Consider the following 22,559-nt stretch of genomic DNA (forward strand, 5'->3'; position numbering starts at 1 on the left):
GAGTGAGACGAAGCTGTAATTCCCTGCATGGAAGGGATTGCAGAGAACCATGGCCTCCCCGAGCAGCCGATTGACCACAGTGCCACGTCTTTGATAAATGACCCCCACTGATTTCATTAGCTGTGTCCCACTGCAGATATGGAGTCTGCTGCAGCCAGACTCAGGATAGTGAGGAGGACATGGCTGATCTCCTGGGTCAGACAGCCAATATAACGTCACATTTCTCAGTTTTAATTGCAGTTTGATACAAAATACGATCATGGGGAAGAAGAGATTAAGGGAGGAAGAAGAGCTGGGATATTTTTTTGAGCATTTTCTATATTTAGTGTTCCTTAATCTCCCAACAGGACACTACAGGAAGCAGAGATCTATGCTGCCATTTGCAGTTTTCCTACTAAATGAGCTACCTCAGCGCATCCAGCAGCAACCTGTAGGAAAGAAGACAGCGTTCCAATAGTGATGATCTGTAGCTAAAAAAATATAATAAATTTAATAAGTGCATTTTTCACTATTTTGAACTAGAAAAGTCATTCATGAATGTCAGTGCTGCAGGCACAGATAGGCAATGCAGCTTTTTACTGCAAGAAACCTACAAACGGCAACATAGATCTCAGCTTCTTAAGGACCTGGTGTCCATGGGTGGACTGGGAACTTAAAGTGGCCCCATGTTGTAGGTGGGTCAAAACTGACAAAGCAAGGCAACACAACTAGATGTTGCCTGCAATACTGTAATGCAGCACAAAATACTGCCGCCCTCACCACAGTATTCAACTGTAGCACAGTCCTGAAGACTGATACTGTTGAGGTCGGGAAGGCGTCTGCAGCCACTGGCCAGGTGCATAAGTACCTGATGCTCCTTAGCGTTAATTAACGCTGAGGAGCATCGGATTATCATGTACTCAGCCGGCGACCATGAATAAGGTCGGGACCCACCGGGAAATCTCCCTGTAGGGTCTATAGCCAGTCCGCCCATGCTGCTGTTACATAGGGGGCAAGAGGGAGACCGTGCACATATATTTTAGTAACCATGTCATGTAGTCCTGTAAGAAATGATGACAGCACAGAGGGCGGCTCTTGTATGGCGGTTCTTTATATAACATATTGGGGAACTGAAACTCTTATTAACAAAATCGCTCTTGTTAGGAGTGGGAATGATCCTAAAGCACAGTACTGCGGCCAGGGGAGTTTTGGAGGGATTATCTGAGGACATAATGAATTGCAGCGCATCATTAATAGGTGCTTTGTACCCGTTTGCAAAGAAATCAACATAATCAGCTGTCTGTTTCTTTCCCCCCTCCTCCGCTGGTGTGCGGTGCAGGGCTGTAGAGTAGACAGTGTGACTGACAGCGCTACCTTTCAATGCACATCCTATCGAGCCCATCACCTCCACATCCATCCTGTATTGTCCATGTTCCCAAGACCAACTATAAAGCTAGCGTTGGGTACACTACATGAGGTGGTAATCTAATAGACCAGGGATCAGCAACCTTCGGCACTCCAGCTGCTGTGAAACTACAACTACCAGCATGCAAACAAGCTCGGCTGCTCTTCTAACTCCTATAGAAGTGAAGGAAGCATGCTGGAAGTTGTAGTTTCAGAACAGCTGGAGTGCCGGAGGTTGCCGATTCCTGTAATAGACAGACCCTACCAAAATTACTTTTACTGCACCAATAGGGAGCATTACGGATTCTACAATGTGGCTGTAAAACAGGTATGTACAGATCTAGGGAGGAGTACTGATAATATTGCAAACAATCTGCACCTAATGCATGTAAATGAGTTTTTTGCAGCCCCGTACACCAGGTGGAGTAGTGTGGAGAAGAAAAATAAGAAGCTTGACACTTATTTTGAACGGGAACACTGGGGCTAAACCTCATGCGGATCTGCTGCATACCTCCAACAGAAATCCAAGTGCAAGCCTAGAATCTTGTAGGAAGACTCATGTTGGATCTACACGTTGCATATCCAACACATGAAGTAGCTGTGGTCGGTGGGCTTTTACAGCACAGATTGCGGCTACTGATGGAGGCCCACGGTGACTGGAGAACACAAATTCCCCGCGGGCGCCCACTTTGCCCACAGCATCCGGATGAGATTTACATTCACCTTGCTGCTACTGGTACACACCATGTGTGACCCTACCCTAAAAAGGAGGAAAAGGGTGACGTATAGAAACACTAGACCTCCTGGAGCCGCTCCTGAAAACTAGCCCATCCTCAGTCCCTTGTACACACCTGATAAAGGTCCGGTTCTTTGGGGTGACGTGACAGTGTCTGAAAAATTGACCCCTCCAAATGGCGTAAGATCACAGTTGCCCCCGAAAGGTTGGTTAGTAGGACGGTGGGAGTCGAGGCTCTTGCTTGGAGTCTGAGAAGCAGAGAGAGAAGGAAAAGGTGTGTGCGACCCTTCGGCGATATCCAGACTGCGGCTCCGTTGCCCACCTTCTCGAGGCTTGCTTTTCGTAACGCCCATCTGTGAAAGGGACAAAGAAGTGGGTGAGTATTAGGACAAGGTACTACAACCTACTGAAGAATGCATCACATGACTGCGAATGATAACATCAACCAGCCTGGAAATTTAAAAAAAATAAAAATAAAACACTTAACTAATGTGACTTAAAGTAGTGGGGGCGTCTCTGGATCCCCTAAATGAGGTCATGACCCGCCTGGTGGACATGCTAAATGGGATCCACTCCCTCCCACCCCTCATAAAAGGAGAAATGTGGAGGTGGGGGGGGGGGGGGGAAGAGTTAATTGAAAGTCTTGGAATGTGCTGTGACGGCAAAAGCAGAGGAAGAAAGAGAAAGAAAAGGGGGGAGGTTGGCATGGGAAGGATAAGGGGGAGAGGAGGAATGAAGGAACAACAGGTGGTAAAATAGACGTGATCAGCGAGCAGAATGGAGATGAACAGTGAGTTATTGATCCGTGGTGAACGCAAGGGGGAAAGGAGAAGACGTCCGCGAGGGATCAAGGGGAACAGCGCGGAGGACATAAAGAAATCCACTATACAACATGAGAGAATTGATTTATTCATTCGCATCAGTTCCTGTCCCCGCGGAGCGTACAGTCTCACTTCTCCCAGACACTAAACGTCTAATGTGACAACTGTACCACCCATCAACCACGCCATCTGCACCACCGCAGATCTGCGCAGGTAAAATCCTAACAAAATCGCTGCACATTTCCGCAGGTAATTTGACCTGCTGAGCAGATTTTTAAAAAATCTGCAGCGTGCCCATTTCTGCTGCAGATTTTCACTGCGGATCAAGAAGGGTTCACACATGGCAAGCCTGCTGTAGATTTTCCGCAGCTGACCGGGAGGAAAACCTCTGCTGAAAAAAAGCTTTCCAAAACGGGCTCGTTCGGGACTGCAGCGGTTCCTCTGCTGCAGTTACTTTTACATTGCAAGTAAAACCCACAGCATAAATGGACATGCTGAAAAACAGAAAACCCGAAGCGCGTGAATGAGCGTTGAAATCTCATCCACTTTTATTGCACTGCAAGTGCTGCAGATTTTCTGCACAAAATTCCGCTGCAGACACGCTGCAGCATTTACGACACGCCATCAATGTGGCAGTGAGAGTCCGCAGCAAAATCTGCATGTTATACCGTTTGGAGGGGGAAGGGGCATGGAAAAATTTGCAGTGTGTGGACCTACCCTTACGCTGCAGAACTACAAGCCCCAGCAGAGCTGAGTTTATTTATTTATCACGTCTGACAAGTCGCTCACAAAAGATTACCACAAAAGCCACAGAAATGGAGAAGTCGACCATTAACAGAAGCTATCGGAGACAGACGTCTGGGAACGATATGACGGTACAGGCTGCTGTGTACAAGATGCATGGACATCTGTACACACGGTACAGTATATGGTTCCTAGGAATTACACATCCTGTTCATAGGGAACATGAACAACATTCCAGACAGGTACAGTCTCGCTGCTGCATCTGTGACTCCAGGAAACGCTGTGGGGTGCAGAGGACACCTACACATATGTACAGGTTATTGTGTGGAGGTTACCACCAGTCACGAAAAGAGGTAGTCAATCTAAAACGCCATCGATACCAGTATGGCTGACTTTCAATATGCCGCTGGTTCAAGAGCAGTCCTGCTAAATTTGGAAGCAATCGGAAAGCCTGGCACGTGTGATAACTGCAGTGAGGAAGCAGACGTCTCCGTCCAAGAATTAGCACACTGGCACTTTAAGGGCTCATTCAGACAGCCGTATGCTGTCCGCAAAAATACTGAATGTACATCAACGCTACTTCCGTTCTTCTGGTTCTTTATTGGAGCAGAAGAACGCAAATAACGGAAGTAATGGATTCAATACATGACACAGCATAAAAGATCTCACTGACTTTCACGGGATCAGTTAGAGGTTGTCTCCTGAACGGAAACCTGTGACGGAAGCCCCAAACGGAGCCTCCGAGGCAGATGTGAACGTAACCATAAAAAGGTTCTGGATAAATCTCCAGGAGCACCACAGCCTTCTCACTGTTTACTGCAGGCCCAGTGACATCATGACTAGTATCAATGGCCTGGGTGGGGCTAAGCTCTGTTTACTTGAATGGAGCTTAGCCCCGCCCAGGTCAGTGATACTAGTCGTGACGTCACTGGGCCTGCAGTGAACAGTGATAGGGCGGCGGCGCTACAGGAGCGCTGCTGCCTTCTCAAACAGCTGATCAGCGGGGATCCTGGGTGCCGCCAATCAGATGCTGCTGATCTATCCAGAGGATAGATAATTAGTTTAAACAAACTGCAGAACCCCTTTAAGATCGGTGGGTTTGCAACAGTGGCTCGGGAATTGCTGAGAGACGCCCCAATGACTCCAGGTACCAGACAGGTACTTTTTCTAAGTTTTCTTTCTGCAATGCTCACTGCTCTCACTGGAGGCGTCACTGATTTCACTGTAACATCACCCCTAGCACCATGCCATTTGTTTCACATGCCAGAAGTTCCAATTAAAGCACTTTCAAGCCCTGAGCCTCTTTACAACAGGACTTTGTTCTTTACAAATGATGTGACTGCATCCAGTGTACATATAAAACGCACATCTATATAATCAATCATCACAAAGACAGCACGGTTATTCGTCAGCGCCCAGTGACGTTACCCTGTGTGGTGCTGAGCCGTCAGTGTGCCACAGATAATACCTTCCCAGTCCGTCACAGCGCACACACACACACTCTCAACACTGGTATTAACCGCAGCATGTCATAGGAGAACTCAAGGGTACCCCATCAGTACATACACTGGAGAGCACCTCCTGGAAAAGTAGTCCAGTACACGTTCTCATCTGCATGACTACTTACCTACCGAAATTCTTAGAAGGAAACAGAACTAAAGGGCTCCAATGGAATGAGGAATAGTTTCTCAAGAAATCAATAAACTGATGTCCACATGCCATAATGAAGCACATTTTTCGATAATTCTTGCATTATTATGGTGCTAAACACACCAAGACATGGAGCCCTTTAAAGGGAGTTTGGACTAAATTTCTGTGGCCTCCATCTCTGTGGGCACCTGCGAAAAAGTCTATGGTGTACTAATATCCTTAGACTTTTCCTGCCATTCATCAGCGCAGGGCGCACTATGAACGGCACAGGCAGCGCACTGAATGTAGGCAGGCTATTATAGCTAAATGATAAAGTACATGGAAGATATACTATATTAGACTGTAGTATTCAGGTTACATTTACATCTCTAAAAAGTTCGCCATCACTGCCCTACACGAAGTCCATCAAGCTAATCACAGGCTGTATACAGCATGTGTACATCATTACCAATAAAAAGAACTCCCATAGACAACAGAAAACCACCCAAAAACATATGCACCTCCAGCAACACTGGCTACCTGCAAACGTCTCCTCTGTCCATCTCTGCCTCCAGCCTCATGCACACGGCTGTTGCAATCCGGAGCTGCAGTGTGGAACAGAGGCACGGAACCCCAGAGGCACTACAGAGTGCTTCCGTGGCATTTCTGTCCGTGCCTCCACACCACAAAAAAATAAAAAATAAAATAGAACATGTTCTAATTTTTGCAGATGGATCACGGACCCATTCAAGTTGAATGAATCTTGATCCATCCCAGCTGCCGCACAGACGTTGCCCGTGCATTGGAGACCGCAAATTGCGGCCCCCAATGCACGGAACGGCCGCATGAGGCCTAAGGGCTACCCAAAAAAAATGCATGCCAATTTCTGAGACATTGGGGCAGACCAGTAGATATTTTTGGTGCAGTTTGGCCTCATGCACACCACCATATCAAAAATCATTACTAAATTTGGCACCGTATGTGGACACCCAAACAAGTTCCACAAGGTACAAGCGTTTGGAGCTTATGTTTCCAATAGTTTCATTGTATCTTCTCCTTAAAATACAGTCATCATTGCCAACAGGGGAAGAACATTGGGACCTGTACAGACAAAACTGCCACCATACACTTTGGTACAAACTGTATGGCAGTTCTTTACAATTATATCGAACACAGATTAGAAAGTGTTCACACGTCAAGTAATATGGGATTTCTAAACAAAAAGTTGTGCATGGCAACATCTCCATGCTCTTCTAAAAAGCTCTGTTCACATTTGTGATGATTCTCCATCTGCGTTACCAATCTTCAGCTCTATTCTTGCTGTCAAAATACCAAACAGAAACCAGTTAAGAGTTCTAATAAAATTATATATATATATATATATATATATATATATATATATATATATATATATATATATATATATATATATATATATATATATATATTTCTGCCCAGCAGACCAAATGCCGTCAAGCCTTGAGGTCCCTTCTCTCTTTGGGCTCTTGTATGGAATCATCGTCATGAGTTACAAATGGTGATTTTAGAGCTTCGTGAGATCTTCTGTCCGATCATATGAGGAAGCTGCAATCACCTGACCACTTACATATGATGGATCAATACTCATCAGCACATTGTCAATGCCTTCCGGACTCCACTCTCCATAAGCTCAAAAACACCACAATTTATTCTACGAAGAATTCACGCTTTATTTAGCACCGATAGAGGAACTATCAAAGCATCACACCCTCTGCAGTCAGAGGTAGGTCTCCATTTTTTAACCCTTTAGGCCCCTTTTATACGGACGACAGGAAACTCATCTGAGTTTCGGACAGTGAACATGGATGAGTTTTTGAAAGGACCGTGCACAGATGGCGTCCTTGTGGCCCCTTCTTCTACCAGACCCAATCGCTCAGAGCAGAATGGTGCATGCTGCGATTTGCTCTGCACAAAAAGATGGACTAGAGACCAGACAGCCCGTCCGTGGTCCACATCTAGGGGAAAAGTATAGGACATAGTCTAGCTTTTTGATAAACTGACTGAAAAGCACGCGGATCATCCATGTGCTTTTTCACATCCTTATATCTATTCCACAGAAAGATAGAAAATGTCCTCAAAATGCAGACCACAGACCCACTGAAAAAAACAGATCCGCAAACATGTGGATGGCGTCTGCATTTTGTGGATTCACGATTTGCGGGCCGCAAAACGGGTACGGTTGTATCCGTAGCCAGAATAAAGTCAGGGGATGAGCGGCTGCCAGATGCTTCGTGTGCTGCTTATTTCTAAAGAAAAACTAGGATCAGGTAGGTAAGACTGGCAGCCATCTGATCGGTGGGGGTCAGACTAATGGGACCCCCCACACACACACACGATCACGAGAACCGGGGTCCAGTTCCACTGAATGAATGGAACAGCAGGTTGTGTATGGCGGCTGCTGTATTCACCTCTATGGGAGCGCTGTAGGTAGCCAAGCACTGCACTGTGGATAGGTGGTCATTTCAGAACTTAGCGTAAAAGGAGTTGTGCCATTTGAACGCGCAAAATAAGCCGTGTATTACTACAGCAGCAAAGTGGATGAGATTATATTGAAAAAATCTAAATAAAAATCTAATCCATAATCTTTGCGGAAAACGACATAGGGATTGGATTTTAAATACGCTGCTTGGCCATAAAATTCACAGGGCAATTTCCGCTCCAAATCCATAGCAGAGATTCCACCCCATGTGGCCACACCCTAAAAGTAGGCCTCAGCACAGTTTTTGGAGGTGGTTTCAGATGACCGCTTCCACTGTGGCCCATGGAGAGTGGCTATGGCCTGTAATCCAGCTTCTAAATCAGAGCAGGGCAATGGTTTACGTTATTCACAACAGGTCTAGGGAATATTGGTATGGCAGTGGCTCAGCAGAACGCCTGTGCAGGACATGAAACGTTTATGCTGCATCCATCTATAAACGGACCCCACTGAGCTCTTTGAGCCCTTGTTCAAGAGATAATGTCAACAGAAAGCTGCACAGGCATATACTATGTCAGTAACAATGTATACCGCCCAATGTTTTTTTTCTTTATAGCAGTGTATGGAATAATGTAGTCTACTATGCTATACCAAACCACAAAAAAAGATATGCTGACACGCTCTTGCGATACACTGGGTCCATAGGCCTTTGGATATGTTCAGTATTCACCAGGTGTTTTCCGGAGCACAGGGTCAAACAGGAGGTGAACAGGCCACATACAAGACCTTTAGGAGGTTTACACAAGAAACACCAATACTATACAAAAACATACAGTCTTATGGCTCATGCACACGGCCGTAGCCATTTTCGCAGTCCGCAAAACACATACTGTCTGCGTTGCGCAATTTGTCGAAAGGAACGTCCCTCTGTTGAATAGTCCTATCCTTATCCACAAAACAGACAAGAATAGGACATGTTCTATTTTTTGGCGGATGCCACAGAAGGGACATACGGATGAAGACAGCACACGGTGTGCTGCCTGCATCTTTTATGGCCCCATAGAAGTGACTGGGTCAGCATCTGACCCGCAAAAAGTGTGAATAGCCCCACTCACCTGTCCACATTCCCGCTGCGGCTCTGTTCTCGGCTGCTTTCGACTTGGGCCCGGCAGCGGAAGCAGCTGGGAATGCGGACAGGTGAGTGGGGGTTTTTAACATCCAGGAGGACCTCAGGGGTTGTCGGCTCCAAAGCAGGACGACCCATTAACTAAATAGCCTGGCCTTGTTTGCAGTGAGTGCAAGAAGGGGGGGGGAATTTTTTTTTTTTTCATTTGATAAATACTTTGGGGGAGATTAATCAAAACTGAAGCAAAGGAAAACTGGCTTGGTAGCAACCAGATTCCACCTTACAGTTTTCAGAGCTCCTTTAGAAAAACGGAAGGGTCAGTCTGATTGGTTGCACCAGTTTTGATAGATCTCCCCTTTTCTGTCACAGATTTTGCTGCGGCTACATCCACAGGATATAATAGAACGGCCATACCTGCTGCACATGCAGGATTTTTCAGCTACACGTGGATGGGGGTTTTCACTACTCATGTATAAATGGCTGTAGATTCAGTCCAGAATTATAACCAAAAATCTGCAACACCAGAACCTACGCCAAGGATACAGTCCCATATTTGAGAATGGCTGTTTTGGTGGTAAGCGCACGGTTTTTCTAGAACCCCCCATTCAGATGAATTGGAAGGTTACAGAAACTTCTGCAAAAAATCTGCCGCTGTCCATCAGCCCCATAGACACTGAATCATAAAACGGCGCACGTGTGTGGCCACCTCTCCATTCACATTACCTCTGTGCTCGTCAAAGATGAGTCCAGTGCTGGGACTCTCAGGGATCAGACATTTCTCACCTATTTGCTAAAATCCCATCCACTTTGCTGGTACTGTAACATGCTGTGAATTTTCCATGTTGAACATTTGCAGCGTTCCCACCACTTTTGTGCCTACCTTTAGTCTATGTTCAGACATGCTGGAAAATACAGCGGAAAATGTCCACAGCAGTTTTTACCGCAGCTCAGCAGTAAAACCCACATGTTTTGCATCAGGCGTCACCCTCGCCACTGCAAAGGGTAAAATCTGCTGGGGAGATTTGCAGCATATACTGACGAGCTGCAGACGTCAAATCCGCACCCCTGGTGAATTTACACTGAGGTTTTTATACGCAGCACCTGTCACAATCTCACCCACTTTGCTGGTACTTTACAATGCTGCGGACCTGCTGCAGCTTATCAGTCACCTGTGGACATAGTCTTAAAGGGATTGTCCAGCCAAGAAGCCAAATAAACCCAATGATCCTAAACTGTGCCACATACACTGTAGCAGTCCCAAAAAAACTAAGCATAAAAAAACAATAAAATAAAACACTTCATAACTACATTTTGTGGTTTTCCTGGTTTGTCCTTTTCCAGATTGAAGTCAATGAGGTAACAAGATAAGACAGGATGGATTTATAGACTGGTGTGAGGGATACCACCCCTCATGCCCACTTGACGTCAACTAAGTCGAGCTCATGAGATACGGTATGGTCACCAAGGGATGACGTTATGCCCTCCTGGAGGAGCGGGTAAGGTCAGTCTTGGTACAGTTTTCACAGACTCCTCCTGTCCACACGGGCACAGAGAGGCATCAAGCTGAGCCCGGGAAGACTGCCACCAGTTTTTTGTTTGATATAAGCCCGGTCTGCTAACAGGGTTATATAGGTTAAGAAACCAACCCGCGGTAGCTTATAACTATGCCGAAACACAGACGTGGGGATTCGTGATCAAGATACAAAACAGCACAAGATTAAATTAAATATTTAATCGCCTTAAGGGCTCACTAGACAATACACACAAGGATATATACAGTGGTCTGAGGTTACAAATACAGGTGGTATGGTACAAACAGGATTAAATAGAGCAAAAGTCAATTTACCAGATGGACAAGTCCTTTTGGGTTGGGATGAGTCCTTTGCTGTAGTCACATGGAGGGCAGTGATGTCAGCAGGTTGCAGGTCCCTCTAAACACATGGCACGAAGTGACCCTCCTTCAGCAAAAAGACACACCCACTTGCTGGCACAAGCCTTTTAAACTGTAGCCGGCCCCTCCTCTGGGAAGGGTCCACCCCCCCCCTCTTCTGGGCTGACAGCAAATGACCCACAAAACGCTTTAGGGTTCATAGCTCCAGAACAGAATGTCACAGGGAGATGGTTCTGGGACCAACGTATCCGCCTGGGTTACGGCTACAAGTAGAGTCCAAACTTGGTACCATTATGTGGTTTCTGTGGGAAGATATGTATATCTCCCCTCCCTGCATCCCACCGCCAGACTATGACCACGGGCCTGTTCATCGTGGCCACAGGGACACAAATATGTATCCGGTTTGTGCCTGTGATGGCCGGGCGATTCACAATTCCTTACGAACCGCCGGTTCCATGCTACTAAATTTGATTGAACTGTGGAATGGCCTAGACCCCTGCAGAGAGTTTTTTCCTGTTCCATTAGCTGGGTTCCTGGCTGGCTGAATGGAGGCGAGAAATATAAACAAAGTTGGACTGCTAGATGCTCTCTGCCATAAGGCTGTGCTGTGAGGCAGGGCCCCCCCTGTGGAGCTCACTACCTCTGCTACCTTTCAGTAGATGGTTGATCTGGGAACATGGCTGGCCATAAATAATAATAATCCATATTCCTCACACCTCCTCCTTTTAGAGGGCGCCAGGGGGCAGCACTTTCCTGTGTTCCCGTGCACCCATCCTTGCCGGGATAGCCTGTTGGCATTCCCAAGGTCACGGCCCTTCTTGTGGCAAATGGTCAAGTGATACTGCTGGAGCGCGAGGCTCCAGTGTAGCAGCCTTCTATTCATCCCTGAGACGGTGTTTAACCAGCTGAGGGGGTTGTGGTCTGTCTCCACAGTGAAGCGGCGCCCGTATAAGTATGGCTGAAACCGTTACAGTGCCAAGACCATGGCCAGGTACTCCTCCATTGTGGAGTACGCCACCTCCCTCGGCAGAAGCTTCCAGCTCAGGTACAAATGGGGTGTTCCTGGCCTGTAGTGTCGACCTGGCTGAGTACGGCACAAAGGCCAAAATCCCTGGCGTCGGTCTGTACTATAAACGGCCACGTGAAATCGGCTGCTTGTAGTACAAGGAAGCTCAAGAGGGCGCTACTATAGTGGGGGACATACCTCCTATAGTGCCCAGGAAGGACATCACCCGTTTCTTGGTCCTGGGGGTGGGCCAGGATGTGATGGCATCCAGTTTTCCAGACTCTGGTTTTAAGGCCCCCCAGTCTACCCAGTGCCCCAGGTAGTGGACCTCGCTCATGCCCAGCTGGCACTTTTAGGTTTATGGTCAAGCCTGCCTGGCGGATCCGCCCGAGCACCTGCATCAAGTGCTCTAGGTGATCCTCCCATGTGGGACTGAAGATGGCAATGTCATCCAGGTACGCAGCTGCGTACTCTAAGTCCCTTAAGCATTGTGTTGACCATACACTGAAAAGTGGCAGGGGCATTCTTCATGCTGGATGGCATCACAGTGGACTCGTACAATCCAAAGGGGGTAATAAAGACACAGTGTTCCCGTGCCTCACGGGTCAGGGGAATATGCCAATACCCCCAGCTCAGATCCATGATGGTCAGGTACTATGCCCCAGCAAACTGAGCAAGTAGGTCATTGATGCGTGGTATTGGGTACACATCGGTGACAGAGACAGCGTTGAGTCCCCTGTAATCCACACAGAACCGGGTGGTCTGGTCCTTCTTTGGGACCACAGGTGATGCCCAAGCGCTGTTGGATGCCTGGATGACCACCAGCTTCAGAATCTCATCAACCTCCTGGCACATGTGCTGCTGTACCTCCAAGGAAACCCGATATGCTGAACGTCGGATTGCCAGGGGGGGGGGGGGGGGGTGATCCCTGGTGTCCATGTTGCTGAACAACTCCTGGAAGGTCCTTCAAGAGCCGTTGGTCCACCTCCACAATGAACCCACCCGCCTTCACCTGGGCAAGCAGGTCTAGGAGGGTTTCCTCCTCCCCCTCTTCTGGGAGGTTGCAGACAGGGAGGGCATATGCCTCCCTCTACCGATAGGCCTTCCGCCTTCCCCGGGCGTGGTCCAGGGTGACCAGGTACAGCACGGCGTTGAGGCGCTGATGCACGAGGTACAGGCCTTCTCAGGCCGCCTGAAGCTTGTCCTGAGGCACGGGGACCAGTACCCATACCTTTTGACCCACCTAGTAGGCCCTCTCACAATTGTTCTGGTCGTACCATCGCTTCTGGTCGGCCTGGGCCCGCTCAATATTATCGTGCACCAGCTGCGACAAGGCCTGCATCTTGCTTTGGAAGCGCATGACACACTCGATGACCAACACTCCAGGGGTGGCTACAACTCCCTCCAAGGTCTCTTTCACCACAGCCCGAGCCCCTGCACACGTTGCCAGTATAGGAGCTCAGAGGAGGAGAACCCCGTGGGAGGCCTATGGGACCTTTCGGTAGGCAAACTGCAGATGTGGGAGGTACCGCTCCCAGTCACACCCGTGGGAATCAACCAACATCTTAAGCATCTGCTTTAAGGTGCCATTAAACCGTTCGCATAGGCTGTTGGTCTGTGGGTGGTATGGGCTGGTCACCAGATGTTGCACCTGTATTTGCCTACAGAGAGACTCCATGAATTACGACATGAACTGGGTCCTCCAGCCAGTGAGCATTTCCTGGGGAAAGCCCACTCTGGAGAAAGTCTACAGCAAGGCAGTGGCCACCTTGTCAGCCCGAATGGAGGACAAGGCTACCGCTTCCGGATACCATAATCTACTACTATCAATATGAAGCGTTTCCTGGCGCTGCTGGGAATGGACAGTGGTCCAATTAGATACCCGACACCTGCCAGCGGGTGGCTGTGGGTCACATGAACGGCAGTAGGCAACCACATCGTCCCCCATCTTTGGCCAGTAGAAATGCTGGGCTAATCTGGCTTTTGTCTTAGCGACCCCTAGGTGTCCAGCCATGGAAATTTCATGCGCAACCCACAACTCCTTCGTTCTGAACTGATAGGGTACCACTAGCTGTCAATCCCTAGGCCACTCCTCCGGTGAGCCCTGCTGGACTTTGACCCAGTATAGCAGTCCTTGGTCTCAGACAATCAGCCCGAGGTCCAAAACAGAGGTGGGCTGCGTCGCCTGCTCTTTGAGAGCGGTCAGGCTGGCGTCAGCCACTAACGCTGCCTGAAACTCCTGACTGGAAATGGACAAAATAGACGAGACTCCCATGTCACGACAGGTCCCTGGAACCCGTCTTCTGGCCTCCATCTGAATTGGCAGCCACTTGGTTGGAAGGGGGAAAGCAATCAGACCACTGAGGGGCCCCAGCACTCCCACTGCGCGCGACAGCAGCTATAGCCGCTGCCACAGCTGGTAGTGCCTGCTTCCCCTCAGCTTCCGACCAAGTCACCATTCCAGACGGACTAACCTGGCCCTCCAACATCCCGGTTGGGGAGGAACCCTGCACTGATGTTTTACCTAAGAGGCCTACTTCTTCTGGGACAGCCCTGACCTCATTTGCATCCTCCTCCCCCGCAGCTGTCTGACCCCTACTTGTCCCCTTAGTTGCCACACCTGAGGACAACAGATTCCAGCAGGCTTGCTAGCTACTCCCTGGGGCCTCAGCACAGATGGCGTGAATGACCCTCTCCCCACTGAGGGGGAGAGGCACACATTACATCCCCCCGCCCCCCTTGTGTCAGCAGCCCCGTACTTAGACACAAGCCTCCCCGGGTCTGTCCCCAGCAAAACACTGGCAGGGATATTTGAGGATACCTCCCTTACGCCTCAGTCCAAATAGACCTTGGCGACGGGCAGCGACGGTTCTACTCCTCCAATCCCAGAGACAGTAAGGGATCTTCCAGGCAATAAATAATCGGGTGCCACTAGTTCAGCCCGTACCAAAGTCATCGCAGCGCCGCTGTCTCTAAGTCCCATGGCCTGCCACACGGTGACCAGTTGAAAATTGTCAAGGGGCCTCCTCACACACACCACAGTGGACGGTTTCTGGGTCGATGACTGGGACGGGTCCCTTGGGCGCTGGGGACACATTGCCTTGAAGTGTCCTGGCTGTTTCCAGAGGTGGCAAAGTCTGTGTTCCCCCATAGATGTGGAAAGTGAAGCCAGGGCCGGTGCCCACCTGGGCCTAGGGACAGGGGTAGTGTGTCTTACCCCCTTCTCCAGCCAACAGGTTTCCGGGCCTCTGAAGTCCGGTTGTTGGTGTACTCGTCGGCCAGGGCTGCTGTTGCCAAGGCCCCCTTTGGCTTCTAATCATGGAGGTACTGCTGGAGGTCCTCCTGGCTGTTCCACAAGAATTGCTCTGTGGAAATGAGCTCCTTCAGCTGCTGGACAGTGGTAAGCTCCAATCCCGTGGTCCATTGGTCGACCGCTCTCCGCAAGTCCTGCATGTGATCGGCCCAGCTCTGGGTAGGACCCCGCTGCAAACGTCGGAGCTTTTTCTGGTACAACTCAGGGGTTAAGTTGTACTGCCGGACCAGAGCCTGCTTGATGTCCTCATAGCTCAGGATGGTCTTGCTGGGCAGGTACCCTGAAGATTTCGAGGGCTTTTCCCCTGACACATGGTGTTAGAAATTGGACCCACTGCTCCTCCAGCAGCTGGTACCGATGGCAGGCTATCTCAAACGCCAACAAGAAAGCGTCCGAGTCCCCATCTTTGTCCAGCAGGGAGACGTCCTCCGCCTGCAGTTTAGGAATCCGGATCTCTGGAGACTCACATCAGGCTAAGGCTGCTGGAGTTTGAGCACTCGCAGGTGATGCTCGCGCTCGACCTGTGCTTGCTCGCGACGTTCTCGTTCTGCAGCCTCTGTTCGTTTGCGATGTTCAGCAGCTGCCATGAGGATCTCATAAGCCGCCTGGTCTCCGGCCTCCACGACAACTTTTAGGAGAGAAGCAGAGCCTGCCTGCCTGAGGAAGGGGGAAGGGGGGGAAATGGGCAGGTGGAGTGCGGCCCACCGCTGGCAACTGGCTCCTTGGGGAGCTTTGGCTGTGCTCCCTTTCACCTTGAATAAAGTTGCCTTCCACCTCCTCTGGGCCCCTCATCTGAACTGCGTCCTCCCCGCCACCATTCATAGCATCGGCCATCTCCTTAGCTTTGCTCCTTGCGATACTGGCCATCATTGCCACAGATGATCACTGACACAGACTGCAACCTGATGACACACACACACACACACACACACCTTATTGTATTTGCACTCAGACTATCCAGCGGCAAAAGCTACTGCTGATAGTCTTTAGTGTCTGAGAGTATGGGTCTCACACACACACACACACACTAGTATCTCGATCCCACTTTGCTGCCACCAATATATGAGGGATTCCAGCCCTCGTGCCCACTTGACGTCAACTACGTTGAGCTCACGAGATACTGTTTGGTCACTGGTCAGCCTTGGTACAGTTTTCACAGACTTCTCCTGTTCACATAGGCACAGAGAGGCAACAAGCTAAGAGAGCCTTTTCACTGCCCCAGTGAAACAGCACGTTCTCAGCCCGGGAAGACTGTCACCAGTTTCTTGTTTGATATAAGACTGGCCCGCTAACGGGATTATATAGGTTAAGAAACCAACTCGCGGTAGAGTATAACTATGCCGAAACATGGACGTGGGAATTCATGATCAAGATACAAGACAGCACAAGATTAAAATATTTAATCCCCTTAGGGGCTCACTAGACAATACACTATACACACACAAGGATATATACAATGGTCTGAGGTTACAAATACAGGTGGTATGGTACAAACAGGATTAAATAGAGCAAAAGTCAGTTTACCAGATGAATGAGTCCTTTTGGGTTGTGAGGAGTCATTTGCTGTAGTCACATGGAGGGCAGTGATGTCAGCAGGTTGCATGTCCCTCTAAACACATGGCACGATGTGACCCTCCTTCAAAGAAAAGACACGCCCGCTTGTTGGCACAAGCCTTTTAAACTGTAGCCGGCCTCTCCTCTTCCCGCCTCCGGAAAGGGTCCATTCCCCCTCTCCTGGTCTGGCAGCAAATGACCCACAAAACCATTTAGGGTTCATAGCTCCAGACCAGAAGATCACAGGGAGATGGTTCTGGGACCAACGGACCCACCTAGGTTCCGGCTACAAGTAGAGTCCTAACCTGGTACCGTTATGTGGTTTCTGTGGGGAGATCTGTATATCTCCCCTCCCTGGCATCCCACCGCCAGACTATGACCACGGGCCTGTTCATCGTGGCCACAAATATGTATCCGGTTTGTGCCTATGATGCGGTATGTTCCATGCTGTCTGCTAAATTTTATTGAACTGGGGAATGGCCTAGACACCTGCAGAGAGGTTTTTCCTGTTCCATTAGCTGGCTGAATGGAGATGAAAAATGTAAACAAAGGTGGACTCAATTGTCCGTACCAAACAGGGGGTCATTTACTAAGCAAAGCTTTTTACGCCCATCCTAGGGCTGTATTAGACCTGCAGAGGGATGGCCAGCAGCAATCTGTCAGTGTAAAAGTGCAGCAGATTACATTAGCGATTGGCATTAGCAATCACTCCTCCCCATACTGTGGAGGAGATCGCTGCATGTAATAGCAGAGGTCTCCTTCATTGACAAGCAGGTGATCGTTGAGAAGGAAGGCTTCCTTCCCGAGAATCGAAATGCTGATCTGCAGGTCTAATACAGCCCTTAGATTCCCCCCTGTGCCTCCCTAAGATTCAGCTAATTTATGACAAGGATTGCACTTTATCATAAATTATGCGCTTCTACAACAGCCGTGCATCTGGAAACAGGCATAATTGTAAGTAAATTCCAAGCCCCCCCCCCCCCATTGTCTTTTTGTATACCCTGGAGTATAATAAATCACAATAATAATAAATGGAACATGTAGTAATAAAAACTTTTAAAAAAGAGCTACTAAAAGTAAGACAAAGGACTTCTTATTCTGCTTCTCCTATAGCAGCGTGGCGGACATTACACGTTAGCTCTGCACGTGAAGCCGGACTCTAGTTAGTATGTACTCCAGAGATGTACGCGTCATATACTTTGCTGCACATCACTTGTCCGTATGGACAGCGCACACATATCTCAGAGATTTCCGGGTAGCCTTACAGAACCCCCACCTCGGGGCCTGCAGCTGGGAGGAGAGGTATGTGCAATTCTTCCAGAGAGGAGACAAGCCGCAACCTGCCAGGAACACGTCGGTGAGGAGGAGGTGGAACGCTGAATATTTTGGCCTAGATAATATCCACAGACCTAAACAGTAAAAAAAAAAAAAAAAAAAAAGCCAGAAAGATGAACAGGGGGTTAGGACGGGGAAGCAGAGGAAAAGATACTACAAACTGATAGTCAGCTCTTCTACCGAGATGGGAAGTGATTGCGAACAAGCTCTGAAGAGAAAATGCCGACAACAGATTAACCAGTGATTTCCTGGCACAATCAATCACTCCACTACATAGAGCCGGGCCATGCCTCGACCAATATGGCGCTCAGTCGCTCACACAGCGAACTTGAAGCCCTGGCGCCCTGGTGAATGTGATGCAGTGCCATCTCTTTTGCACTGCGCACGCGACGTGACAGACACTTGCGCCAAAGCTGCTAATTGCAATTTTGGTGCCATCAGAGGTCACGGCTCTCCTTAAGGAGACCAGCCCCGTATGGAGACTTATTGGCTATGCTGTATGGGAAAATATGCAGAGTATCTCCTTGATCTGCTCTTCTCAGAAGTTAATGGAGCATGCTGGGAATTGTAGTTTCACAACAACTTTCCTAGAGAAAGAGAACCATCATCTCACTAGCACCACCTTCTGGACGTGGCTCCCTGAGTCTATGACGTTTTTTTTTTTTTTTGTTTGTTTTTTTTAAGAATGAGATCATAAGGGGAAATAGTCAAGCCAAACATCCACCCGCAGACACCTGTTTTGGGGCGTTTGACCCTCAAAAGCACGGAGTAGGGTTCAGGCTCAGCCAAGGGCGATGTCTTGGACCAAGCTTGGGGGATGGAAGCTATAGTGGTACGACCTAAGTCACAGGGTAATCAGATTCCGAGGCTGGGACTACACAGAACGCAGTCACACACAGTGAGACAATCACGAAACTGGTGGACAACGGCTTCACGTGCAACACTTCAGCCCTGCGCACGCTGCGCCGGAGTACTACCTTTTACACATGCACCGGAAAAGGCTCCCAGTCAAATGATGCCGTCTCACCTCAGACACTGGTAGTCTGCTGCTAGGATTCGCTACCAATGTCAGATAGGTGCTGGTCACACTTCTTTCCGAAGTGAAGGAGCAAGCACCGCGCATGCGCAGCCACCCTCTATTCATTTCTATGGGAGTTCCAAAAATAAAATAAAAAATAGCCAAGTTCTGGCTCAGCTATTCCCAGCAGTCCCACTGAAGTGAAAGGAGCAGTATCCATGCCACCAACATGTGAGGTGGCACAACCCCTTTAACTTTACCCTTAGGACGACATCCACCTGAAGAAGGCCAGGTGGTTTTGTTGAGGGAATAGTGGACCGAATCTTACAACCGTTAGCCAGGCAAGTGGCTGCACCACAAAAGGTGTCCTCACGAAGCCACAGCCTCGTGCACACAACCGCGTCCACGTTTCTGTTGGCAAACCACAGATCTCTTCAATGAAATTATTATTCTCGGCCGCAAAACAGACCGGAGGACATGCTCTAATATTTTCGGAACAGCCACAAAAACTGCAGATGTGGCCCTGTAGAAATGAGTCAGTGAGCTACCCACAAGAACTACAGATGGCACACTGAAGAAAAGGGCCCCTGAGGCTAGGTCTATACAGTGACTCCTAACGGCACGACATTAAGATCGCAAGTGTCGCCCCTAATGACAGCGAATGTCATGTCACAGTAATTGGCGATTTGTGAACTCGCCATCACTGGGTGCAATTGTCGTAGCAGGATAGGTGACCTTATGTCACACGACTACAATAGGCCAGATAGCCTTAAAGGGGCGCTTTACAAAAGGTAAGTACAAGATGTATGTAGGCGTTCTGCACGTTTGCACGCCCCTCGTTCATCAACGTACTCATGCGGCACCTCAGCATGTCCGGCCTGAGATTTCGTACATTATAAAGTTTTCACATCTGACGCTCGTAACTACGTATCACGGACTGAGCGGAGAGTAGCACATATATACATAGGGACTATATGTGTAGTCTGTGGTGACACAGACTGGACAGACACGTGAGCAGCACATACATGTGTGATATACAGTGACACGGACTGGACACGTGAGCGGCACCTATATACATAGGTCAGGGGACAACGTGCGATTGACAGGATCACAGACTGGACAGACACATGAGCAGCACATACATGTGTGATATACGGTGACATGTGATATACAGTGACACGGACAGACACGTGAGCGGGACATACATGTGTGATATACAGGGATACGGACTGGACAGACACGTGAGCGGCACATACATGTGTGATATACAGGGACACGGACTGGTCAGACACGTGAGCAGCACATACATGTGTGATATACAGTGACACGGACTGGACACATGAGCGGCACATACATGTGTGATATACAGTGACACGGACTGGACACATGAGCGGCACATACATGTGTGATATACAGGGACACAGACTGGACAGACACGTGAGCAGCACATACATGTGTGATATACAGTGACACGGACTGGACACGTGAGCGGCACCTATATACATAGGTCAGGGGACGACGTGTGATATACAGTGACAGACTAGACACATGAGCTGCACATACATGTGTGATATACGGTGACACGGACTGGACAGACACGCGAGCAGCACATATATACATAGGTCAGGGGACGACGTGTTATTTACAGGGACACAGGCTGGACAGACACGTGAGCGGCACATACGTGACATGTGTGATATACGGTGACACGGACTGGACAGACACGCGAGCAGCACATACGTGACATGTGTGATATACAGTGACACGGACTGGACAGACACGCAAGCAGCACATATATACATAGGTCAGGGGACGACGTGTTATTTACAGGGACACAGACTGGACAGACACGTGAGCGGTACATATTTACATGTGTGACACACGGTGACATAGGTGTGATACACGGTGACACACAAGCCCCCAGTGAGGTGCTCACAGTAATATGCATCCCCCCTGCCCTAGAGCTGCCCCTCATGGACTGGACCACAATACAGACACAAGGAGGCTTAGAGGGGGAGACTACTCCTGCCGCCCCCGACCCAATGCTCACCTTGTTGTGACCCACAGGGGGGTGTCGGTGGGTGTACCGGTCTCCGGGGACCCCCCTCAGTTAGAGGGGGGCAAGGCGCGCTCCCGCGGGGTCAGCCTCAGCCTGCGCGCCTATCACTTTCCCATTGATCCCCTGATGCTCCGGGCCGAGAAGTTTGCGCCTCTCCTTGGATTGAGGTTCACGCCCGGCCGGCAGCGGCTCCCTCCTCCAGACCGACTGCGTGCAGCCCACCCCCGGGAGGCGGAGATGAGCCAGTCCTTCCCTCCATGTGTCTGTATGAGTCAGTCTCTCGTGCTCCCCCTAGCGGTTGTGTCTGTGCGCTACACCCTACGGGCGGCTTCTCCCAGCTGGCCCTGCCCGTCCCTTCTCGGCGCATCCCTTTCCTTGTATTCTGTGTCTTCCTTTATGTGGCGCCGCTCCTCCTCCTCCTCCTCCATTCCTGCACTTGCCTTATCTCCCTCCTCCTCCCCAGCCCGAGCCCCTTTTTCCTGCTTCCCTCATTCTTTCCTAGTGAATAGGAGTGTGACACATCCGCCAGGCATGGAGCATTCATACAGATACATGTATGGCTGACACATGGCTTCTAGGAGAAGGAAGTGAGGTCATGTGGATGAGCCGGTGCCACCTCAGGAGGCCGTGGGGGCAGTGGTGTCAGGCACAGGGGGGCGCCGCCTTGGTAGATACTGGTGTTAATTTAACAATATGTCACAAATATCCTGGATCAGGAGCCGAACTAGAAGTCATAGGGCCCCATAGCAAAATATAACCGGGCCCCCACCACCTAGTGGCATAAATAGCAATAACGCCATATAACACAAAACCCACATTACAGCAGAACGCCGCCATGTTGTTATTCCCTGCAAAAAATGTACAATGTTCTTACACCTGACTGCCCCTCGAACCTCCAGGCCCCATAGCAGGTGCTACGCCTATGGCCTCAGTGTGTAGAACGTTATTACAGAACGCAGGGGCGTAGCTAGAAGTGACTGGGCCCCACAGCACATTTTTGTATGCCCCCCCCCCCTTCCTCCTGTGTAAACCCCACTCCTTTGGCTAGTGACGATCTAGACCAGACCAGGCTGCCACGCCATCCTTTTCCTATATAATATATATACACACGCTGTCTGTCATGTAACATGACTGATAATGCTCCGTGCCTCTCTGTGATCTTTTTACTACAAAATGATAAAATTGTCACTGTGATTTTGTAGTAAAAAGGTCACAGAGAGGCACAGAGCATTATCAGTCATGTTAGGCTACTTTCACACTAGCGTTCGGCTGTCCGCTCGTGAGCTCCGTTTGAAGGGGCTCACGAGCGGACCCGAACGCAGCCGTCCAGCCCTGATGCAGTCTGAATGGATGCGGATCCGCTCAGACTGCATCAGTCTGGCGGCGTTCAGCCTCCGCTCCGCTCGCCTCTGCACGGACAGGCGGACAGCTGAACGCTGCTTGCAGCGTTCGGGTGTCCGCCTGGCCGTGCGGATCCGTCCAGACTTAC

The 22,559-nt window shown here is 49.5% G+C and overlaps 1 protein-coding gene across 1 annotated transcript in view; it reads right to left on the reverse strand.

The window, feature by feature from the left end:
• The window catches only part of LOC122922328 (tyrosine-protein kinase Src-2), a 39,263-nt gene extending 17,909 nt beyond the window's left edge, over window positions 1–21,354 (reverse strand). Inside the window, exons 1-2 of the mRNA XM_044272903.1 lie at window positions 21,062–21,354; window positions 2,235–2,472 (exon numbers count right to left, since the gene is read on the reverse strand). Of these exons, the coding sequence (XP_044128838.1) occupies window positions 2,235–2,472 (238 nt within the window). The 5' untranslated portion in view covers window positions 21,062–21,354. The remainder of the gene's footprint in view (window positions 1–2,234; window positions 2,473–21,061) is intronic.
• Window positions 21,355–22,559: the final 1,205 nt, after the last annotated feature.

The sequence above is a fragment of the Bufo gargarizans genome, unplaced genomic scaffold (assembly GCF_014858855.1).
Source record: "Bufo gargarizans isolate SCDJY-AF-19 unplaced genomic scaffold, ASM1485885v1 fragScaff_scaffold_1_pilon:::fragment_2:::debris, whole genome shotgun sequence".
Lineage (NCBI taxonomy): Eukaryota > Metazoa > Chordata > Amphibia > Anura > Bufonidae > Bufo > Bufo gargarizans.